We start from the raw sequence: 21,292 nt of genomic DNA, 5'->3' as shown, positions 1-21,292 counted from the left end.
AATTCCCTAAAGAAATACTACTATGCAATTAAGAGCAAACAAGCTTTCTGCCACCTTTTCACTCCTGATGCAAAACAGCTGTCTCTGCCGCATTTGGGCACCCTTCCCCATCAAGTAATGGAAAATCTGTGTCTATGGTCCCCTAAGCACCGACTCCCCAGGCTAGACAAGATGGTCAGCACGGCTGAGAGCTACTGATGGGTTTTGATATCCACAAGAGCTACTCAAGGAAATCGGCAAGAGTAGTAGAGGGAGTGGATGTGATCAAAGCACATTATAGGAATATCACAATCAAGTCCCTTGGTACAATTAATATACACGAATAATAGTTACAAGAAAAAAGATTCACAGGGGTGCCACTAGTGGAATGCCATGGCTATGGAAAAAACATCAGACAATAAAGCAGAAGACTGGAGAGCTTAGAGTGCCATTTCCACAGGAATCATTAGAAGGCATACCTGGGGAGAGAACTTTCCAGAAGAAAATGCTGAATATTTTGCTACTTAAGAGGGGGTAGGCCTAGGATTAGTAACATGTGCACTACTGCAGGGGAAGTCTAGGAAATATCCACTATAGACATAAGAGTTGAAATTAGATGTCATTATGATATGTGAATGAGTTTACACGAGCACCATCCATCCATAACATACAAGATAACATGTAAAAATACTGAACTTAAGATGAGCCAGACTTACGCCTATAATTCTAGCTACTCAGGAGCCTGAGATATGAGGATCATGGTTCAAAGCCAGCCCTGAAAGGGAAGTCCATGAGACTCTTATCTCCAATAAATTACTCCGAAAAAATGGTGGGAGTGATGTTGTGGCTTAAGTGGTAGAGTGCTAGCCTTGAGCACAAAGAGGCTCGGGACAGTGGCCAAATCCTAAGTGTAAGTCCCACGTCTGGCAAAATAAATAAATAGGTAAATAAAAGATCTCTGATTATCTTTAATTAAAGGCTCACTCTGACTGGTTTCATTGCTGAAATGGATACAGATTCATGTCCACCTGTAATCTTAGCTACTCATGTGATAAAGATGGGAAGATTATTGTTTGAGGTCAGCTAGGGCCAAAACAGTAAATAACTGGGCACAGTTGTACGTGCCTATCAGATACATGGGAAGCATAAAGAGAGGACCCATAGATAATCTAGGCTAGCCTGGGCATAAACATAAGATCCTACTAGAAAAATAACAATGGAAAAAACAGCTAGTGGAGTGGCTCAAGTGGTAGAACCTAGCAAGAGTGAGGTCCTGAGTTCAAACCCCAGTACTGAAAAACAAACATCAAACAAAAACCCAAAACAGAATGTAATTAAACCTTTCCTTATGAAAGAATTATTTGCTAAATTATTTATTTGTATGAATGTTTGGTGTATAAATGCTAAAGAATAATACATAATTTCTGAGAACAACAATGCATAATAATACTTCAGGTATAATATAAGAATTAATGTTTAATGTATAAATGCTAATGAACACTGTGTAAACTATAATTGCCAAAGAACAACACTTCTTACCTTGTACTGGCTCCTGGAGATGTGTATGGATTATTTTTCTGTACATATATTCACTTTTAATCATAATTTGGGTTGCTTCCAAATTTACTGGATTTTCTAGGATTGGGTTAGAAATCATAACCTGGAAGAAAATACTCAACAGTCACATTTTCAAGTTTGTCTTTAAAGGAAAACACAAACAAACATATACAACTCTCTGCAAGTATTTATGAAATAACTCCTATGTATTGAGCTGGAGATAGACATAAAGATAATATGAGATGGTCTCTACTCCCAAGAAACTCTTGATCTATCTTGGTTTTAATACTGTATACTCATGAACTCAACACTAGGATCAAAGCAAATGTTCTTTCTGGTACTGTTTGTTCCTGTCACATAAATTTAAATTGAATTTTTATGGAAGGATCACTGAAACATTTCCACTGCATAAGGTAAAAAAAAATCTGTATATCTGAACACAATACCATACCAGATTGTAGATAAACAAGCACATGCATGTATGGAGGCTTGCACACACATCAGAATCATTAAATGATAATTTAGTATTCATAGAAGTCTTTTAATATTATTGTAATCACTTACCAAAAATTTAGCAGCTTAAGAAAATACAAGTTCATTTATTTTTAAATGTATTTTTTGTTGTTTTGGAGGTATACAGCAGGGTTACATTTACACACATCAGGTAATAAACACATTTCCTTTTTTTTTTCTTTTTTGCCAGTCCTGGGGCTTGAACTCAGGGCCTGAGCACTGTCCCTGGCTTCTTTTTATTCAACACTAGCACTCTGCCACTTGAGGCACAATGCCACTTTTGGCTTTTTCTATATATGTAGTGCTAAGGAATTGAACCCAGGGCTTCATGTATGCAAGGCAAGCATTCTACCACTGGGCCAGCTTCCCAGCCCTACATTTTCCTTTGTACAGTATCATCTGTTCCCTCATTCTCTCCCATTCCCTCCCTCCCATCTCTACCCACAAGCGGCATAGTTTCATCAATGTCTACTGTGCTCTACTGCTGTACTTTTTCACCTTTTCCCTCAGATTCTGTGTCTTCTTCCCATCTTCCCACAGATGTGCATGTGAGTACACCATATATAAAGAATACAGTCATCAGTAAAAGAAAAAAAATAAATTAAGAAAAAAGTCATTTGCTTCCATATCTTTGGAGTTCATTTCAGTATGTATAGTATATTTATATAGAGAGAAGTGCTTGGCTATTGCACCTTTGTGATTCTCTCCTAAGATTATCCTTTTTGGTCTCACTATTCTGTGTAATTTGTCACATCCCAGTGTATTTGAGATCTAACTTCTGCATATCAGGGAGAACATGTGTCATTTGTCTCTCTGATCTTGGCTTACTTCGTTTAACATGATTTGTTCTAGTTCCATCCATTTCCCTGTGAATGCCCTTATTTTATTTTTTCTAATGGCTGTGTGAAATTCCATTATATCTAGGAACCACAGTTTTTATTTGGATCCACTCATCTATTGTGAGGCATCTGGGTTGTTTCCATATCTTGGCTATTGTGAATACTGCAGCAATGAACATGGAGTTGCAGGTGTCTTTGTTGTATCCTGGCTCATGATGCACAGGGTAGATGCCTAGGAGTGGTATGGCTGAGTCATAGGGAATGTCTATGTTGAGTTTTTGGAGGAACCTCCAGACTGCTTTCCAGAGTGGTTGTACTAATTTACATTCTCACCACCAGTGCAGTAGGGTTTCTTGTCCTCTACATCCCCACCAATATTTGTTGTTAGAATTCAAAATATTGGCCAATCTAACTGGGATAAGATGGTATTTCAGGGTTATTTTGATTTGGAAAATGCAAATTATCTTATATTCCTTCAGTGAAAATCCAGGATGGTTGGACTAGTGTCTCTTTTCCAGAATTGACAAGACAATAGTCTAGGTGTCAGCTGCCTGGGTTTTATCAGAAAGTTCTGGCAGGGAGCTTCTGTTTTTAAGCTTCATATAGGAGCTGGAGAAAGCTAGTTCCTTGCAGTTATAGGACTGGGGTCCCCTTTTCCTGCTGGGTGTTGGCTGGTGTCTGTCGCCCTCAGCTTCCCCAGGCTTAACTCCAATCTTCCTACTTTACTCTTAGGATCTCAGAGCAGTTATGGTGAGATAAAGCTTCTTATGTTTGAGATCTCTCTGACTTACCCTTCTGCCTCATTCCTTTTCTTCCATTAAATGTCTCTGACTTTTCTGCTTTCATCTTGGGCATTCACGATTCCTTTGCATAATCCTCAACAATACACTTAAGATCATCTGATTAATCACTACAGTTCTTCTCTAAGTCCTTGCACAGTAGTACCTAGATCAGTGTTTTGACCAATCACTGGAGGATGGAAATCTTGGGGGGAACCCTAAGTCTATTGCTGCACACTGGTGGCTAATACCAGCAATCCTAGCTACTCAGGAGGCCGAGGTTTGAGAATCATGGTTCAAAGCCAGCTCACCCGGGCAAGGAAGTCTGTAGGACTCTTATCTCCAATTAACTATCCATAAGCCAGAAGTGGAACTATGGCTCAAGTGATGGGGGGCTAGCTTTGAGCAGAAAAAGCTGAGGGGCAGTGCTCAAGCCCTGAGTTCAAGCTCTAGTACCATCACACACACACAAAAATTCTGCATACCATACTGTCTGTACTCCAAACAGGTGACCAGTGGCAACAAAAAGTTGTTTTGCTAGACCACAATTTTTTTTGGGGAGGGGGGGCCAGTCCTGGGGCTTGGACTCAGGGCCTGAGCACTGTCCCTGGCTTCTTTTTGCTCAAGGCTAGCACTCTGCCACTTGAGCCACAGCGCCACTTCTGGCCATTTTTCTGTATATGTGGTGCTGGGGAATCGAACCCAGGGCCTCATGTATACGAGGCAAGCACTCTTGCCACTAGGCCATATCCCCAGCCCCATGACCACAATTTTTGATCAAGTACCTCCAAAATTTTTTGCCCCAAACTGTTTGGTGTAAACCAACTGAACAACTCATGGGGAGAGAGGGAAAGGGGGAGGGGGAGGGGGGAATGAGGGAGGAGGTAACAAACAGTACAAGAAAGGTATCCAATGCCTAACATATGAAACTGTAACCTCTCTGTACATCACTTTGAATTTTTTGCCCCAATTGCCAATATTTATTCAGTAATTCATGGTTTAAAACATTTTATGTAATAACATGCTGACTCTAGGATGAAATAACATTAAAGCTACAACCACCATGAGTACTACTACTCAAATATCTAAATGTAGATGCATGCCAGAGTGCTAATTGTGACTTCAAAGTTAAGGGGAATCTGGGTGTGGTGATACATGCCTATAATCCCAGCGCTTGGAGAAGTTGAGGCAGGGAGGACTATGAGTTTGAGATGAGCCTGGCCCACATAGGGAGATTCTGTCTTCAAACAAAAGAAAACATAAACAACAAAGTTATGGAAATCATAGCAAGCTTTCACTAATGAAAGTAATCATCTAACATCTGGTATTTCAAAGGCAACAAGAATTTTCTGTTGGTACTTGAGTTTTCCTGTTTGGAAAACATATTTGGGCTATATTTCCAAGAATATTGTGATTGCTTAAATAAGGATTCATGGAGGATTGAATGATATCTTTCAAAGTGGGCAAGAACCAGATGATACTTATCTCAAGACCAAGATTTTGGTTTTCGGCTGGAGAGATAATCTTACTCAGAGAGCACATCTGGTAAGGTTTATTCAATACTCTTCTCATTAGCCACTGTGCCTCAGACCTACACCTACGATGTATACACAGCCATTAAATGTATTTAATGATTTGGAGACTTAGCATATAAGAACATATTAAAATGGATAAATCAGATACCCTGCCAAAATAGTTTATTTAAAAAAGATACCCAAATTTTAAATTACCTACATTTGGGTACAAAATGGTAAAAAGCTCTCCGAGAGAAAGAGATAAACAGAAAAATCAAATTCTTCAGTGAACAGCTGTGCCAATAGTAACATTTTATAATATCCACTTAAGCATAGCTCATGCTTTAGCATTCATGCTATGGATGGATACTGATATTTACATTTTCACTATACAGGGAGATACAATCTTTCAAAGAAATTAAGATTGTAAACCCAGCACCAGTGGCTCATGCCTATAATGGTAGCTTCTCAGGAGTATCTGAGGCTTGTGGTTCAAAGGCAGCCAAGGCAGGAACTCAATGAGACTCTTATCTCCAATAAACTACTCAAAACTTCTGGAAGTGGCATTCTGGTTCAAGTGGTAGAGTAGTAAGTAGCCTTGAGTGAAAGAAGCTCAGGGACAGTGCCCAGGCCCTGAGTTCAAGTTCTAGGGCTGGTGTGCGTGCGTGCGCACGCGCACACTCACACACACACGAATAGGAAATAACAGTAGAGTTAGGGGTTTTCTTTATTATTATTAGTGGTTCTCTTTTCTTTCTCAGAGTCTTAAGATCTTCTGTGGTATGGCTTTATTATTTCATTAATATATTATAAAAAGATAAACAACTGTGTTATCTACTGGCTTTACAGGATATACTTAGCAATGCTTAACAGTCATTTTGTATTAGTGATTAACATTAAAACAAAAACAAAACAAAACAATGATGCTATTAACTGTTGAGTGGTTTTCTTGGGCCAAGCACAGTTCTAAGCACTTTATGTTCATTAATTAATATCAACCTCACAAATCACATAAAATAGTTATTCCCGTTTCATTGCTAAAGAATAGCAGTATTGAGAGATGAAGAAATGTGTTCAGAGGTGTCAAGTGAAAGAACTGAGAGATGAAGACAACAAATCTAATCTCAGAGCCCCCACTTTTCCTTATATTAAATTAATCTACAGCTCAAAAACATTACCAGTTCATTCCAGATTGCCTTACATATTAGATTTGGGGATCATTCTGTTTTACTGTTGTCAGGGCAGACTTCATTCAGTTCAGGTGGGAGACAGAGAAATGTCTCAGCTTAAAAGGCACCACCAAAAGATCCATCCCAGATTCTGCATGACATACTCATCCACCTCTTTCAAGTTTTTGCTCAGATGTCTCTTTACCAGAACACAGCTACACTCAGGCAGATACTAAGTACATATTTGTAGAAGGAGTGAACGAATGAGTTGCATATTTTAAAGAGTATGTTTTACTCAGTATATTAAATAACTAGCCAGAAAATTAACTATTGTTTTATTTATTCTTAATAACAAGGAATAGACTTTGTATCACAATTTCCCTGAGAAAATTCAGTTAAGTCAAATGTTCATTCCTCAAATGTTCTAATCAATCAAATGTGATAATTTATTTCCAGATATTTTGATGGTAAGTAGGCCCCTAGATAGAATATTGCTAAGACTAATTCAAGTAGTTACAGCAGTCATCACTGAAACAATTAATTAGCCTCAGATGAGAAACTAGGGCTTTGGGGTAAGAAATAAGACAGGATGTGGGCATGTGTTTAAGGACCACAAGCCCACAGGTAAAGGATGCACTTGGAAGACAGGAACCAACTTTAGAAGACAATCCCTGGTTTGCTATGAACTCTTACAAGAGAAAGCTGCTAGCTAACACTGTTGGAAACACAGGATAAAGTTGAACATTGTACATTATGATCACTCAATTTACCTCCAAGAAAGGCAAGAGCCATGAGGGAGGAAAGACCTAACAGGTACCTTCAGTAAGTGCTAGGAAGTAAGGTCAAGAGCCAAAAGAAAGCCCAAGACAATCTCTCTAACTGAAACTATACAATTATTCTCTTCTTTGACAAATGTATATTTGGTTGTGAAATGCCTTAACTATCCATTTTAATGTATAACAATGGTTTCATTCTTTAAACATTTAAGTATACATTGTACATATTAATTTTTGTGTGTTGAATATCTAGAATATTTAAAAGTACTAAAGAAAGAATTGTCAAGTGCCAGTGTTTCCTATCTGTATTCCTAACTACTAGGAAGCTAAGGATCGCAGTTCAAAGTCAGCCAGGGCAGGAAAATTTTGTGAGATTCTTACCTCTAATAACCACCAAAAGCCAGAAGTGCCTGAGTGCCATCCTTAAGCAAAAAAAGCTAAGAAGCAATGCTCAGATCCTGACTGAGTTCAAGTCCCAGAACTGTTACAGAAAAGGAAGAAGCTAGGTACTGGTGCATTACACCTGTAATCCTAGCTACTCAGGAGGCTGAGATCTGAGGATCTCATTTCAAGCCAGCCTGAGCAGGAAAATATATGAGACACTTATCTCCAATTAGCCACCAGAAAACCAGAAGTGGTGATGTGGCTCCAAGTGGTCGAGTGGTGGCCTTGAGTGTAAAATGCTCAGGGACAGCACCTTGGCCCTGACTATAACTCCCACAACCAACAACAACAACAAAAACAAAGTAAGGAAGAGAAAGGGAAAGGGAAAGGAGAAAGGAAAGAAAGTGAAAAAAGAAATAGAGAAAGCATTAACTTGAACATGATGGTAGGCAACTAAAATCCCAGCAGGCAGAGACAGAATTGAGAAGTCAAGCCATTTTGGGTTGTATAATGAGACTATGTCTTAAAGATAAGAAAAAATTCTCTGTCTCTGTCTCTCTATCCTGTCTGTCTGTCTGTCTGTCTGTCTCTCTCTTTCTCTCTCACACACACATGCACACACACACATACATACACAACCACAAATATATAAGACTTATAGAAAATCTATACTTACCTGTAGTGCAAGTAAGATGCTGCTCAATGTATAGCTTGGATTCCAACTAGCAGGATCATCCAAAAAATCTATACTGGGCTGGCCAGTATGGGGGTGTACTGTATTAAAATAATGTATTGATAATAAGCTATAAACATATAATGGATTATTATTTAAAACTTAGAAAAATAAATTGATAAATTAAAATAAATATTACATGCATTCTTTCTTTTATTTCTTCTTTCTTGTAAGAAACACTGTGCTTGGCCCCTGTGCCCTCATCATGTTGTTTTAGCTGCTTAATAGGTAATGCTGTATTAAGTGTCAAAATAAGTTTTAAGCTGGACACTCATGGCTCAAACCTATACAACTCCAAGTATTTAGGGGGCTGAGATCTGAGAACCACTGTTCAAAGCCGTCTTGGGCAGTAAAGTCTGAGAGACTTTCATCTTCAATTAGCCATCAAAAAAAAAAAAAGGTGGAAGTAGAGCTGTGGCTCTCGTGGTAGAGCCCTAGCCTAGAGTGGAAAAGCTAAAGGACAGCACCCAGACCATGAGTTCAAGTCCCAGTACTGGCACACACAGAGGCACAAACACACAGACTCATACAAATTGCAGAAAATAATCACATTTTCAGAAAATACATTAAAACATAAGAGAATATAAAGTAAAATACAAATGTTCCCCTACCTACCCTCCTTTAGTTATTACTAAGTAGTCTAAATGAATACACATATATATATATAAATAACCATATTCACATGTGTGTTTATTGTATGAATGATATTTTGTTTTGTTGCTCAGGGTGGTTTTTCATTCAACAATACATTAACAGATGGAAATATTTATCCACAAGAGATCTGAGCACCTGCTGTGTGCCAGCAATAAAGATTCAAAGGACAAAGCAATTACCCCAAAGTCTAGCTTTCAGAGATTTTTGTTGTTCTGTTTATGGGCAATACAAATCATATAAAAACTTAAAAACTCTATTTCACTTAAAAACTCTATCCTAATGAACACGTAGATTATAATAGCTCACTTATATCCTGGGTCCCACAAGCGTGGATTCAAACACATGAAAGAGTGATCTTGTTCAAAGTACACTGAACACATCTCTAGAATGATCACAGTAAAAACAAAACAAAACAAAACACCCTACATATTATTAACCTATGCTAACCTAAAGGTAATGAAAATATTATACCCTCCATTTGAAAAAGTCCATTTTTCAAATCTCTTCTTGGCTACAGAGGGTTTTAAAAGTTTATGAAGTTTATGATGGCATGCTTTTTCAATAGTTTCTGGATTTTATCATGCTTAGAAGGACCTTCCTCAACAAGCCCATAAAAATTATATTAGATCATCTTCTTTCTGAGCATTAAAAATTTTGATTTGTGATCCTTCAAGAAATCACTTTGTGTATAACTTAGGGCAGAAATCTTTTTTTCTTTAGTCTAAAATTTTAATTTATTTAGGGTATCAATTTTTTAGGGTAATGAAAAATCAGATCCAACTAAAATAGTGAGTAGAACCAGGATGATTAAGTGCCTGATTGAACTATTTGAAATGATCTTTTGAAGAATGTTTAATGGTGCAGGAAAAATGCTTGCATACTTTCAAATAAAAAGGTTAGATGCAAAACCTGACATATTATGCCTCAACTTCATAGAAAAATGTATATAAAAATAAGATTTGACCAAATGTTGTACGTAATATCTCTTTGCATTTGACTTCAAGGTCACTTCTGCGTTTTAATTTTTCCCAATGACCATTCCCACTTTTATAATTACAATCCAGTTGTTAAAAATAAAAAATTATTAGTAAACAGTAGCACTGGAAAAACAGAGTTCCAGTTATGAAAAACATACATGTTTTCTCTTATATGTGGAAGTTAGATTTAAAATAAAAATATGTATAAAAACACATATAGGGTCATATGCATATATACAGATTAAACTGTTTAATGTATGTGTTCTTCTAAGGTGCAATCCCTTGGAATAATTAATAGTTTAACAAAATGAATATCAGGAAGCTAAGGCATGTCTAGTCTGAGAAGGCCAAGGGTTAAAGGAAAGGAATAGGATGAATGGAGAGAGGAATAGTGGGAAAGTAAAATCATAACATTCAGTGTACATAAATGAAAATGGAGCTAGTAGGGGCTGGGAATGTGGCCTAGTGGTAGAGAGCTTGCCCAGTATGCATGAAGCCCTGGGTTTGATTCATCAGCACCACATACACAGAAAAAGCCGGAAGTGGCACTTTGGCTCAAGAGGTAGAGTGCTAGCCTTGAGCAAAAAAAGAAGCCAGGGACAGTGCTCAGGCCCTGAGTCCCAAGCCCCAGGACTGGCAAAAAAAAAAAAAAAAAAAAAGGAAAAGAAAAGAAAAGGAAGAAAACGGAAGTAGTAAATTGAGGGAATGGGTAGGATTGGGATAGATGGGCTGAGGAGAGCCATGCATTGTACACATGAATTGATACATTGAATTGAAACAACTCCCCTTGTAAAACAATTTAAAGATTTCAAAAACCAGGGAAAACAATCTCATTTGGTCCTTACCATTTGGATGAAAAGGAATGGATGTAAATCTCACAATTGGAGGTACATGGTTATACTCCGGTGGAAAATTTAATTCCAGAGGGAAAAGCAATCCTGTGATATAGAAATACAGGTTTACCAAAGTGTCATGTGCATTGCCTCTAACCTGATTAACACCAGAGTTTCTCCTATGGTAAAGCCTTCCCATGATCCTATGATTTTCTTAGGTACATTGCTTACTAGTGCATAGACCCCCTTGAATAGTAGATGTGACACCTTACAACTTTATTGCATTAGTTTCAGTTTTTTTTCCTCCTAGCTCTTTCTATCCACTACCTCAGTCCCTCTAATGCTGCCTCCCCTTGGTGTATTGACTAAACTCATCCTTCCCAGAACCTGCTGTACCCTTTCGTGCCTGTAAATCTGCTTGCCTTCTTGTGAATTTGGCAAACTCATACACATTCTTCAAGATTCAACTCAACTGTTACTTCCTTGGAAAGCCCTTCCTGACTCCTGTCGTTGATGTAACCAACCATTCTCTCTCTCTCTCTTCAGAACTGTAGTCAAAATGCCTAGTAGCACAAATTCTGTTACCATCATTATCAGCTAGTCTCCCCTATCTCACTCAAGCATCTCTTTTTTAATCTGCAGCTGAAATAACACTGGGTCATTACAATTTATAGCCAGCCACCCAGTATTTCCTGAGAATTTACCTTAAGACAATCTGGGGAAAAGTTATAGAGGAGAAAATGAGATGAAAGTTACTGTAGGATTTCAAAGCCAATAGGAAGTTTTTTTTTTTTTTTTTTTTTTTTTTTTGCCAGTCCTGGGCCTTGGACTCAGGGCCTGAGCACTGTCCCTGGCTTCTTTTTGCTCAAGGCTAGCACTCTGCCACTTGAGTCACAGCGCCAGTTCTGGCCATTTTCTGTATATGTGGTGCTGGGGAATCGAACCCAGGGCTTCAAGTATACGAGGCAAGCGCTCTTGCCACTAGGCCATATCCCCAGCCCCAATAGGAAGTTTTTGATAGGTATTTTCTGATCTCATGGAAGAATTTTAGAAGTAATCTTGATTGACTTTCTTCATTGTGTTTGCTTCTTAAAAATGCAGTAACATTGCAACACTGTAATATGGCTCAATGGTAGAGTACTTATCTAGAATAGGTGTGGCCCTGGGTATGGTCTTTAGTACCAAACACACATGCATGCACACACACACACACACACAAACACACACAAACACTTAAAAATTTCAACCTGTGTTGACAAATGGCAAATAATATCTGAGTACTTTTAAACTTCTAGAGAAAATAGTATTTGAGTAGTTCTAGAGAACTGATATGATGTAAACATATACATTTAAAGAACTCCAAGAAATTACATACTACAATGTAATATACACATAATTATGCAAATAATATTAAGCATTATATAATTATATTAATATAAGATATTAATTGTATACAAACAAAAAAAGGGAACAGATTAGTTGTGAAAATATATACCTTGCCACATTGAATCCTTTAAACCTTCAATTTCAGCTTCCCATTTCAACATATTGTCACTTACAGGAGAGGCAGAAATACCCTTTAATTTAAAAACAAAACCAAAGATGACAAATTATTTATTATAGTTTTGAGAATCAGTTACTGGGTTACACTGAATCTCAAGAACTCTTAACATTTTTCTTTCTTTTTTTTTTTTGTTTACTTGTTTTGGGGTATTTTTGTTTGTTTGTGTGGTACTGAGGACTTGAACCCAGGCCACATTCCACATCTAACTCCACATTTTTTCTTGATTACTAACTTTTTCTGTTGGTGTGGGAAACTGTTACATATCTGAGTTTTATATGTCTTCTTGCATAGAACTTAAGGTTTACTCCAAGAAATATAGACAAAGAACTTTAAAAAATAAAGTGTAGACATAGGAATTGAAGGTCAAGACTAGAGGTGTATAAGCCAGTAGCCAATTTAATATTCAAATTAAGAAGAGAAAAAAATAGTTGAAAATATTTTTCTTTAAATATTTTTAAAGCTATTTGGATACTAGGAGGAAGGCATGAAATAAGAACACTTTTGTTAAAAAAAACTATAAGTTGCACATATATAGAATAAACTTTCCCTACACTTGAATAATTGTAGTAGAAAGACAATGTATTTCATAGAAAATCTATCAAATACGCTGAAGAGTACATATGAGTATATTCAATACATATTCCTTAGCAGACAGTTATTAAGCATGAGAGACATTTGTCTGGATGAACATCATACCTGTTTTACTTATATTATCTATGTTTATATATTCCCTTTATTGGATTTTCTTTCCCCAAACAACTAAGTTGAAAACCAGTAAAATAATGTCGTGTCAAATCGATGCCCCTGGGATGTTTGTTGATGGACTTAATAATTGTGCCTAACATTTCTAGTGTAGGGTGTGGTGTGTGTGTGGGGGGGGTGTACATGGATCCTCAGATCTCAGCCTCCTGAGTAGGGAGGATTTCAGGATGAGTCATGGATGCCTTGCCTTTTTATTTTAATCTTCTTATAGTGGAAGTGAAAACAGAACACCACCACTGAACTCAGAGTGTACCTGTTCAGAGCATCTGCATGCCACACTCTCCTTCTGTGTATGCCTTTTTTTCTATTCTTTTCTTTGAGCACCTTCCTCTCTTCCACTCTCATCTATAAACCAACTATGGCACCCATGATTACCAAAATTTCTTTGCTGCCATTTGGAACCAAACGGTAATGACTTCCTCTGTATAAATGATGCACAAGGAAGGTGTTTATTTGTTGTTCTGGTAAAAAGGCACTAGACTGTAAGTAACAGAAAACAAGAGAAAAGGTTGAGAGTCAGAAAATCCTGTAATGGAATCCTAGGGCCAAATCTTTACAGAAATTTTTGGAGTCTTAGGTTTTTGGTTGGATAAGATGAAATACTAGTTTATATATTAATATTGAGAAGAATCTTGCACTTACTACGTGACAGAGCTTGAAACTCAGGATTTAATTTCAAAAGGTACTTGATACTGTTAGTAATTATCATCTTGAAATCATAATTATGTGCATGCATGCGTGTGGTAGTAGGGCTTGGACTCAGGGCCCGAATCTGTCTCTGAGCTCTTCGTGTTCAAGGCTAATTCGCTACCATTTGAGCCACAGATGCACTTTCAACTTTTTGGTGGTTAATTGGAGATAAGAGTTTCATGGACTTTACCACTCAGGATTGGCTTTCAACCCTGATCCTCAGATCTCAGCCTCCTGAGTATAGATGTGAGTGCAATGCCTAGCCCTGTAGTAATGATTATTATAAAATAGATTCATTAAATAACAATGTGGTGGCAGCAAATTAGATTCCATTAAATGATTTTTTTTTTTTGCCAGTCCTGGGGCTTGAACTCAGGGCCTGAGCACTGTCCCTGGCTTCTTTTTGCTCAAGGTTATCACTCTACCACTTGAGCCACAGTGCCACTTCCGGCTTTTTCTATATATGTGGTGCTGAGGAATCGAACCCAAGGCTTCATGTATACGAGGCAAGCACTCTACCGCTAGGCCATATTCCCAGCCACCATTAAATAAGTTTTAGAAGAAGCATGGCTTTAAGCTGCTTCTTCAAAATCTTAGTGCGCCAAGTAAATCCTCCCACGTCCAGGGTACTTACCACATAATTATTCTGCTTCAACTCTCGGAAGTCTCTCTCCAGCAAGATGTAAGCTGGAGCGTGCATACTAAAGCAGCAGGTTTGTCACCTGTGCACAAACGCTTTCGGTTTTGTTAGAGATTTCGAGTTACCTTCCGTCACCTTGTTAACTAGACGTAATCCTAAAATGCTCCTGAGATGAATAACTTCTGAGTTTGGAGTAACTTTCCTTCTTTTTTTTTTTTTTTCCTAGGAGGAAGTTAAGGGTCTTAACTGATCTGTGGCTCAGCAGTAACTGCGGTGCCAGTCCATACTCCTCATAGAAACTTCGGTGAGCCACGGAGACAGCCCCCGTGCTGCTGGCGCGTGGAGAGGGAATGAAAGCCTAATTTCTGGCAGGTGGTCCAGTCCCCTTCGCAGGTGTAAAGTGGACTCCGCTTAACTGGAGGAAGCTAGTCGGTTGCCGGGCAACAGACTTCCGTGGGAAAGGAGAAAGAAGGTGGGGATGTGGCTGTCTCTCGTCCAATCAGCGGCGGGATGCTGGCCTCTGGTTACTGCCACAGCCAATCGATGAGCAGTTTCACTTTGACAGGCCAATGATGATGGTGTTCAGGACAAGACCCCATCCTCCCCTCTTGCCCCCTCTCCCCGTCCGCCCCGCCCCGCCCCCCCCCCCCACCGCCCCGCATTCTCAGTCCACCCCCGTCTCTACACTCCTCACGTGGAGGGTCTGCGGTGAGGTCCCAGGACCCAGGGTGTGGGGCACAGAAACCTTCACATGAAGTACTTCTCCGAGATTTGTTTTGTTTTGTTTTGCTCTTACCCATCTGGTTTTTAATACCCTTCCTACCCAACTAGCGTTCTGTCCCAATTCATTTTTTTCCTAAAATGGACACCTGAAATCATTCGACTCCTCTTTTTTTGTAGCTTTTGCCTTCAACCACTCACTATGACATGTAGCCTTTGTAACATCTCAAGCCTCATCGTCAGCACCCAAGTTCACGACTTTGTCATCACTTGTCAAGCTACAGAACATCTGTGATCCGTGTTTCCTGCCTCCAAGACTTGCCTGTTGTAGTGTTGTATTTAAACGAATATATGCTCATATAATTCTCTGCAAATGTACTCATTACCTTACTTACGTAACTGTAACCCCTCTGTAATCACCTTTACAACAAAATAAAGTTAAATTTATTTTTTAAAAAAGCGCTTCAAAGGGTTTCCTTTCACCTTCCAGCCTATCCTATTTCCATCTTCAACATTTTAAATATGGGTTGACTTCTATGGATGTTTAGGTACAGTGAGTGAAATCACAGGCAAATTTACATGTATGCATTTGCACGAGTATGTGTGTGCTCGTGGGCACACATTAGTTTTGGGGTCAGAATCTATGAAATTCACTAATTTTAATACTATGTATTGGCAAAAAGCTTAAGAAATCATTCAGTATGGACTTAAATCTGAGCTGCTTAGCATGGCAAGGCAGAGCCTTTTCTATGCTCTTCCTCTCTTTCCCATACTTACTGATCACCACTCAGCTTCAGTCTTGAGGGACAACACTCTTAAACTACATGCCTTTTCTTATGGGTACTATCTTGTCTAGCTCCAGCTATCTTTTCTACCTTGACTCCTGGAATTTCTCTCCCGTCCTCCCTCTCGTCCCCCTCCCCTTCCATTTTTACTGGGGTGAGGTAGAATCTCAATGTTGTTTTGATTTGCATTTCTTTTATAGCCAGAGATGTTGAGCACTTCTTCATGTGTCTATTGGCTAGTCTCATTTCCTCTTCAGAGAAGTCTCCCTTTAAGACTTTAGCTCATTTATTAATGGGGTAGTTGTTTCCTTGAGGATTTGCTTTGGGAGAAATTATTGTTTTGAGTTCTAAGTGTATTTTAGATATGAGGCCCTTGTCTGTTGTACGGCTAGTGAAGATCTTCTCTCAGTCTATGGGCTTTCTCCAAATAGGATCTTGATAACTTTGCCAGAGCTGGCTCCAAATGGTGAACTTCCTACTTGCACCTCCTGAGTGGCTAGAGTTACAAGCCTGGCTTCTTTCCTCTTTTTTATCTGATTGTCAACTCTTACACATCTGAAACACATAAATTCTTCTTTGAAGCTTTCCTGAACCATGTGGATGGATTGTGTTCTAGTTTAACCTCAGCTTATCTTTGTATATTATTCCCATATAATTTTGATATTGTCTGTTCATGTGATTTCCCCACTAGAACATAAATGGCCAAGGGCATCATGACTTGTCACTACATTCCAGTCCTAAGCACCTGACATCAGTGTTGGCCAATTGAAGTGACTTAAGCAGGATCAAATAGTTCTAGAGTCAGATGAGTCACCTTCTATGAGAGAATGAGGCATACGCAAAGGAAGTAGGCAATGCAGTAATATGGAGAGATGTGAGATCTATGGGAGCTTAGCAAGTCACAAAGCATATACAGGGTTCAAGTCAGAAGGAGAATGACAGAGGTCCTGCCTTGAAGCAGAAATACTGTGGCTAAGAGCAAGAGCCACCAAAGCAGAGACGCTTCAGAGCTGCAGTCAGGGCACATAAAAATAAATTATAAAGCCCCCATCACTGGTGTAACTGAGGAGACATAAAGGTTAGGACACCTGGAATATTGGGGAAAGGCAAAGCTTCCAAACAGGCAGCTTATGCAGTCTGACATTGTAGTGTTTGGAGGTGTGGATTAGAGTTGTACTCACTGGATGGCTAGCATTTACCTCTGCTCCTGGCTTATGGGAGGTGTTATGGAGGTTCCTGAGATGGAAATGGGACTGGAGCTGGGTGAGAAGACGGAGCAAGAGGAAGTGTGTGTGTGTGTGTGTGTGTGTGTGTGTGTGTGTGTGTGTGAGTGGGTCTAACATCTGGCATACATGTAGCAGCTAGGCAAGTTTACTTTCTATGATTAATAGCATCAGCTGTTCAGATAGCCAAGTCACTTAAATTTGAAATTTATAAGTAGACTATATATGTGTGTGTGTGTACATGGAATCATCTTCTGCAAATGTTAGTCTTACAAACTTTTCAAGTATGTTACTGATGTCATGATCTTACCATGATCCACTCCTAAACCATGTCCTGATCTGCTTGTTCATCAGATTTGTTATGTTGCTTGGCTTTTTTTTTGATAAGCCAGAAATAAAGGAAAATAAATAAATTCCTACCTATAGTATTTCTACTGTTAATTTAATATCCTAGTGGTAAAAACCAGGTACTCTCAAGACAAAGCTGGGTTGTATTTTAGCATAGCTGTGTCTTAGTAGCTTATATGGGTAGCCCTGAAGAAGTTATTTAGATTTCCAATGACTGTATTTTTCTCTCATCTGTTTTTTGTGAGCCAGTGATGATACTTATGGGATCATTGTGAGAATAAAAAGGAATAACATCTGCCAAAAGCTCAATCACAGACTAACATTGAGTGTACTACAGCCAACATTTTTCACATACTTGATGTTTTTTGGGTGCTTTATGGAAATTAATTTCATCCTTACAGAACGACTCTAGGAACTAGGTACTCTTACATGTCTAAGTTATAGGTGTGGCAAACTGAGGCCCAAAGACAGTAGGCTTTTTGCTCAAGGTCACACAACTGCCAAGATGCAGTAGAAGATAAATGCAAACTTAGGATATGTAGCTGCAGAGCCATTGTTTCAACCACTAGGCTCTAGGACCTCACAAATGTCTTACGTTGTAGGAAGCAAATACCTGAACCTTCTGAAATAGATTACCGTGAGTCTCAGTAGTTGATGGCAATTGTCTGTGGATTTTGGTTGCTATTCTGTCTGTACTTATCTGAGTCTCACTCTGCAGGGTAAATCCAGAAAAGACAATGTCTGTCTATATATCTATTAACTAAATATGTACCAGATCTTCTCTTTTACCTTACTCATTCATTAATAATTGTCTCTGAGTTTTGCAATTTATAAAGTTATTATATTCTGTAATTTGTCCAAAAAGATTACTAGCTAGTAAATAATTGCTTTATGTTGATTTTTAATTTTTTTGTGTGCCTTCAAGTGGAGAGGTAGTTTCTTTCTCCAAAAAACTGTGGCTTGGAGGTTTGAAAAAAAGAAATGTCACAGTGTGCTTGCAGAGTAGGCAGAATTCCAAGCTAACCTTCAGGATCTGTGAACCCTGTGTAATCCTCAAGTCTGTGAACATGTTGGATTTTGTTTATGTGATTGAGTTCTATGGTGTATTTTAATTTTTTTTTAATTTTCTTTCTTTTTTTTTTTTTGGCCAGTCCTGGAGCTGGGACTCACGGCCTGAGCACTGTCTCTGGCTTCTCTTTGCTCAAGGCTAGCACTCTGCCACTTGAGCCACAGCACCACTTCTGGCCATTTTCTACATATGTGGTGCTAGGGAATCAAACCCAGGGCTTCATGTATACAAGGCAAGCACTCTTGCCACTAGGCCATATTCCCAGCCCTGTGTTTCTAGAGGCAGGATTTTCCAGACTGTGTCTCACCTCATCTGGATGGGCCTGTGTGTGTGTGTGTGTGTGTGTGTGTATGTGTGTGTGCATGTCTGTGTTACTCCAGGTGAGGGACAGTCTCTGAAATTGAAGGCCAGTATGGTACAGAATATGTAGTCTTCAGGTGCTGAGAGCAGCTACTGGTAAAGAGTAAAAAGAATGCCAAAGCCTCACTCAAACCATTGCCACATGCACATGTTAGAAGAGGACCTGAATTCCGGATCGAAACAGCTGACAATCTGTGAAACCTTGAGCAGCAAGTTTTGTCAGGCCATGTCTGGGCCATACTGGACAGGCTTTTACTTTTCTAGTAGGCCCAGGCCTGAAGTGCAATCCTACTATTTGTACTTTAAAGGCATAATTTTTTTTCCACTGGGCTTGACCTTTGGCCACAGTCCTCCTGGTCTCTACCTCTCAAGTAGCTAGGATTACAGATGTGAGCCACTGTGCCCCAGCATAATTCAACTTCTTTTTTTGTTTTTGGTTAGTCACGGGGCTTGAAATTAGGGCCTAGGTGCTGTCCCTGATTTTTTTTTTTTTCTTCCTCAAGGCTAGCTATCACTCTACCACTTTGAATCATAGCTCCACTTCTGGTTTTCTGGTCGTTAATTGGAGATAAGAGTTTCATAGCCTTTCCTACCCCAGATGGCTTTGAACTTTGACCCTCAGATCTTAGCCTCCTGAGTAGCTAGGATTATAGGTGTGAGCCACCAGTGCCTGGCTGAATTCGACTTCTTACCCAGAGCACACTGGCCACTTGCTGATCTCAGTTTATCCAGATTTAGTGTGTAAAGAATTGGAAATGTGTGTGTGTGTGTGTGTGTGTGTGTGTGTGTGTGTGTGTGTGTATAACATCTATCACAAGGGAAAATTAGTTTGGAGCAAACTATTCCAGAGATTGGTTCTGTGATTTTTTTAGATTGTCTTTCTGGTTATTAGCATATGAATTTAGGCAGGGTAAAGGGATATGGGAGGATACGCAATCTTTAAAGCTAAAGATCAAACTAATGCTTACATACAGAGCTTTGTCTTCCTAGTTGTGGAAGGCAGGGGATGGTGTAATTGTCTGACATCTGCAGCATTACTAAGGCTGTCTCTAGCTTGCAAATTAGGCCTCCCCTCTCCACTCTTTTAAAAATAATTCTTTCCCTCAGGACTCCCAACAGATGTTTTCATTTTACTTAAACTAAAAGACTGCTTTCCTCCTCCACCAGGAATATGTTCCAGTACAAAGTGTTAACCTCATTTGGATTTGAACTCCCATCCTCAGAGCAAAAGGAGGCAGAGGCTCACCAAATGTCAGCTCCACTGTGAGAAGTGTTTGAAATCCCATTTTGACGTATGCTATGCCGTTAACTAGGAAATGAAGGCAGCCCACATGCTTCCAGTCACTCTGGTTTCAAATCATATGATCGCGTCTTTGTCTTGAAGACCTTTTGATGTGCTTTCCCAATATTGAGTTTCTCTGCTTTTAATAATCTTATATTCCTTCAATATAAATGTCATGGAAAATACTGAATGGCAATCTTCAAAGATCAAACAGGAAGAAAGAGGTGGGCAGTAGAGTTCAGTGACTTGAATTCCTAAAATTTCTCATTTAAAATTTGTATTTTCACTTAGAAAAACCTCAGCTCAAGAAATACTTGATTCCTTTTTTTTTTTTTTTTGGCTGAAGCTGTGTGCTCCTGTAGATTTCAGGACTGTGTTCATTCTAAAATGAAAGTATAAAATCTCAAGCCTTAGAAGACACTTGAAATACAGGACCACTTAATCACCATCTCTATTTGTGTCTAAGCAATAATGAAGAATTCAGGATCAGTACCTTTTGTCTTTCATTTCATTATTTTTATGTGTTTCTGTGCCAGTACCTGGGCTTGAACTCAGGGCCTAGGCACTGTTCCTGAACCTTTAGAGCTCAAGGCTAGTGCTCTACCACTTGGACCACAGCTCCATTTTTTGGCTTTTTTCTGGTAAATTGGAAATAAAAGTTTCACAGACCTTTGTGTCCTGGCGTGGCTTCAAACTGCAGTCCTCAGATCTCAGCCTCCTGAGAAGCTAGGATTACAGGCATGAGCCATCAGCATCCAGCGTCTATATTTGTATTAGTTTTGGTGAGCAAAACTCTGGTAATGCCTTGGACAAAGGACCTTTAAGTGTTAAAGCTAGGATAGTCCCTTGCAAATAGAGACCGTTGGATCATTGTAATTTTGGCACAGAGGCCCTATTTGGAGTGGTAATTGTAGGACAATTTAGTAAAAGCTGTTTTACTTGCCTTTGGAGCATGGTTGTTGGAAAGCCCCCAGTTTGTTTTCCATGACAGGTGGATGCCCAACCCCCAGCGTCAACGTTTTGAAAAGTCATGCACAGAATCACATTAGGAGAAGATGCTCGAGGTGTCTGTGATAAGGTAATGCAGCATCAGCCTGGGAACTTTACACGTGCTAAAGTGTTTAGGGAAAACCAAATCTCTT

At 39.0% G+C, this 21,292-nt stretch overlaps 1 protein-coding gene across 1 annotated transcript in view; it reads right to left on the bottom strand.

Annotated features, from left to right (window-relative positions):
- The window catches only part of Ube2u (ubiquitin conjugating enzyme E2 U), a 34,277-nt gene extending 19,854 nt beyond the window's left edge, over positions 1-14,423 (bottom strand). Inside the window, exons 1-5 of the mRNA XM_048352131.1 lie at positions 14,358-14,423; positions 12,203-12,284; positions 10,720-10,812; positions 8,187-8,284; positions 1,519-1,639 (exon numbers count right to left, since the gene is read on the bottom strand). Coding sequence (XP_048208088.1) covers positions 1,519-1,639; positions 8,187-8,284; positions 10,720-10,812; positions 12,203-12,284; positions 14,358-14,423 — 460 coding nt within the window. The remainder of the gene's footprint in view (positions 1-1,518; positions 1,640-8,186; positions 8,285-10,719; positions 10,813-12,202; positions 12,285-14,357) is intronic.
- Between the last annotated feature and the right edge of the window lie 6,869 nt (positions 14,424-21,292).

Source organism: Perognathus longimembris, chromosome 7 (assembly GCF_023159225.1).
Source record: "Perognathus longimembris pacificus isolate PPM17 chromosome 7, ASM2315922v1, whole genome shotgun sequence".
Taxonomy (NCBI): Eukaryota; Metazoa; Chordata; class Mammalia; order Rodentia; family Heteromyidae; genus Perognathus; species Perognathus longimembris.
This window is presented reverse-complemented; position numbering and strand designations above follow the sequence as displayed.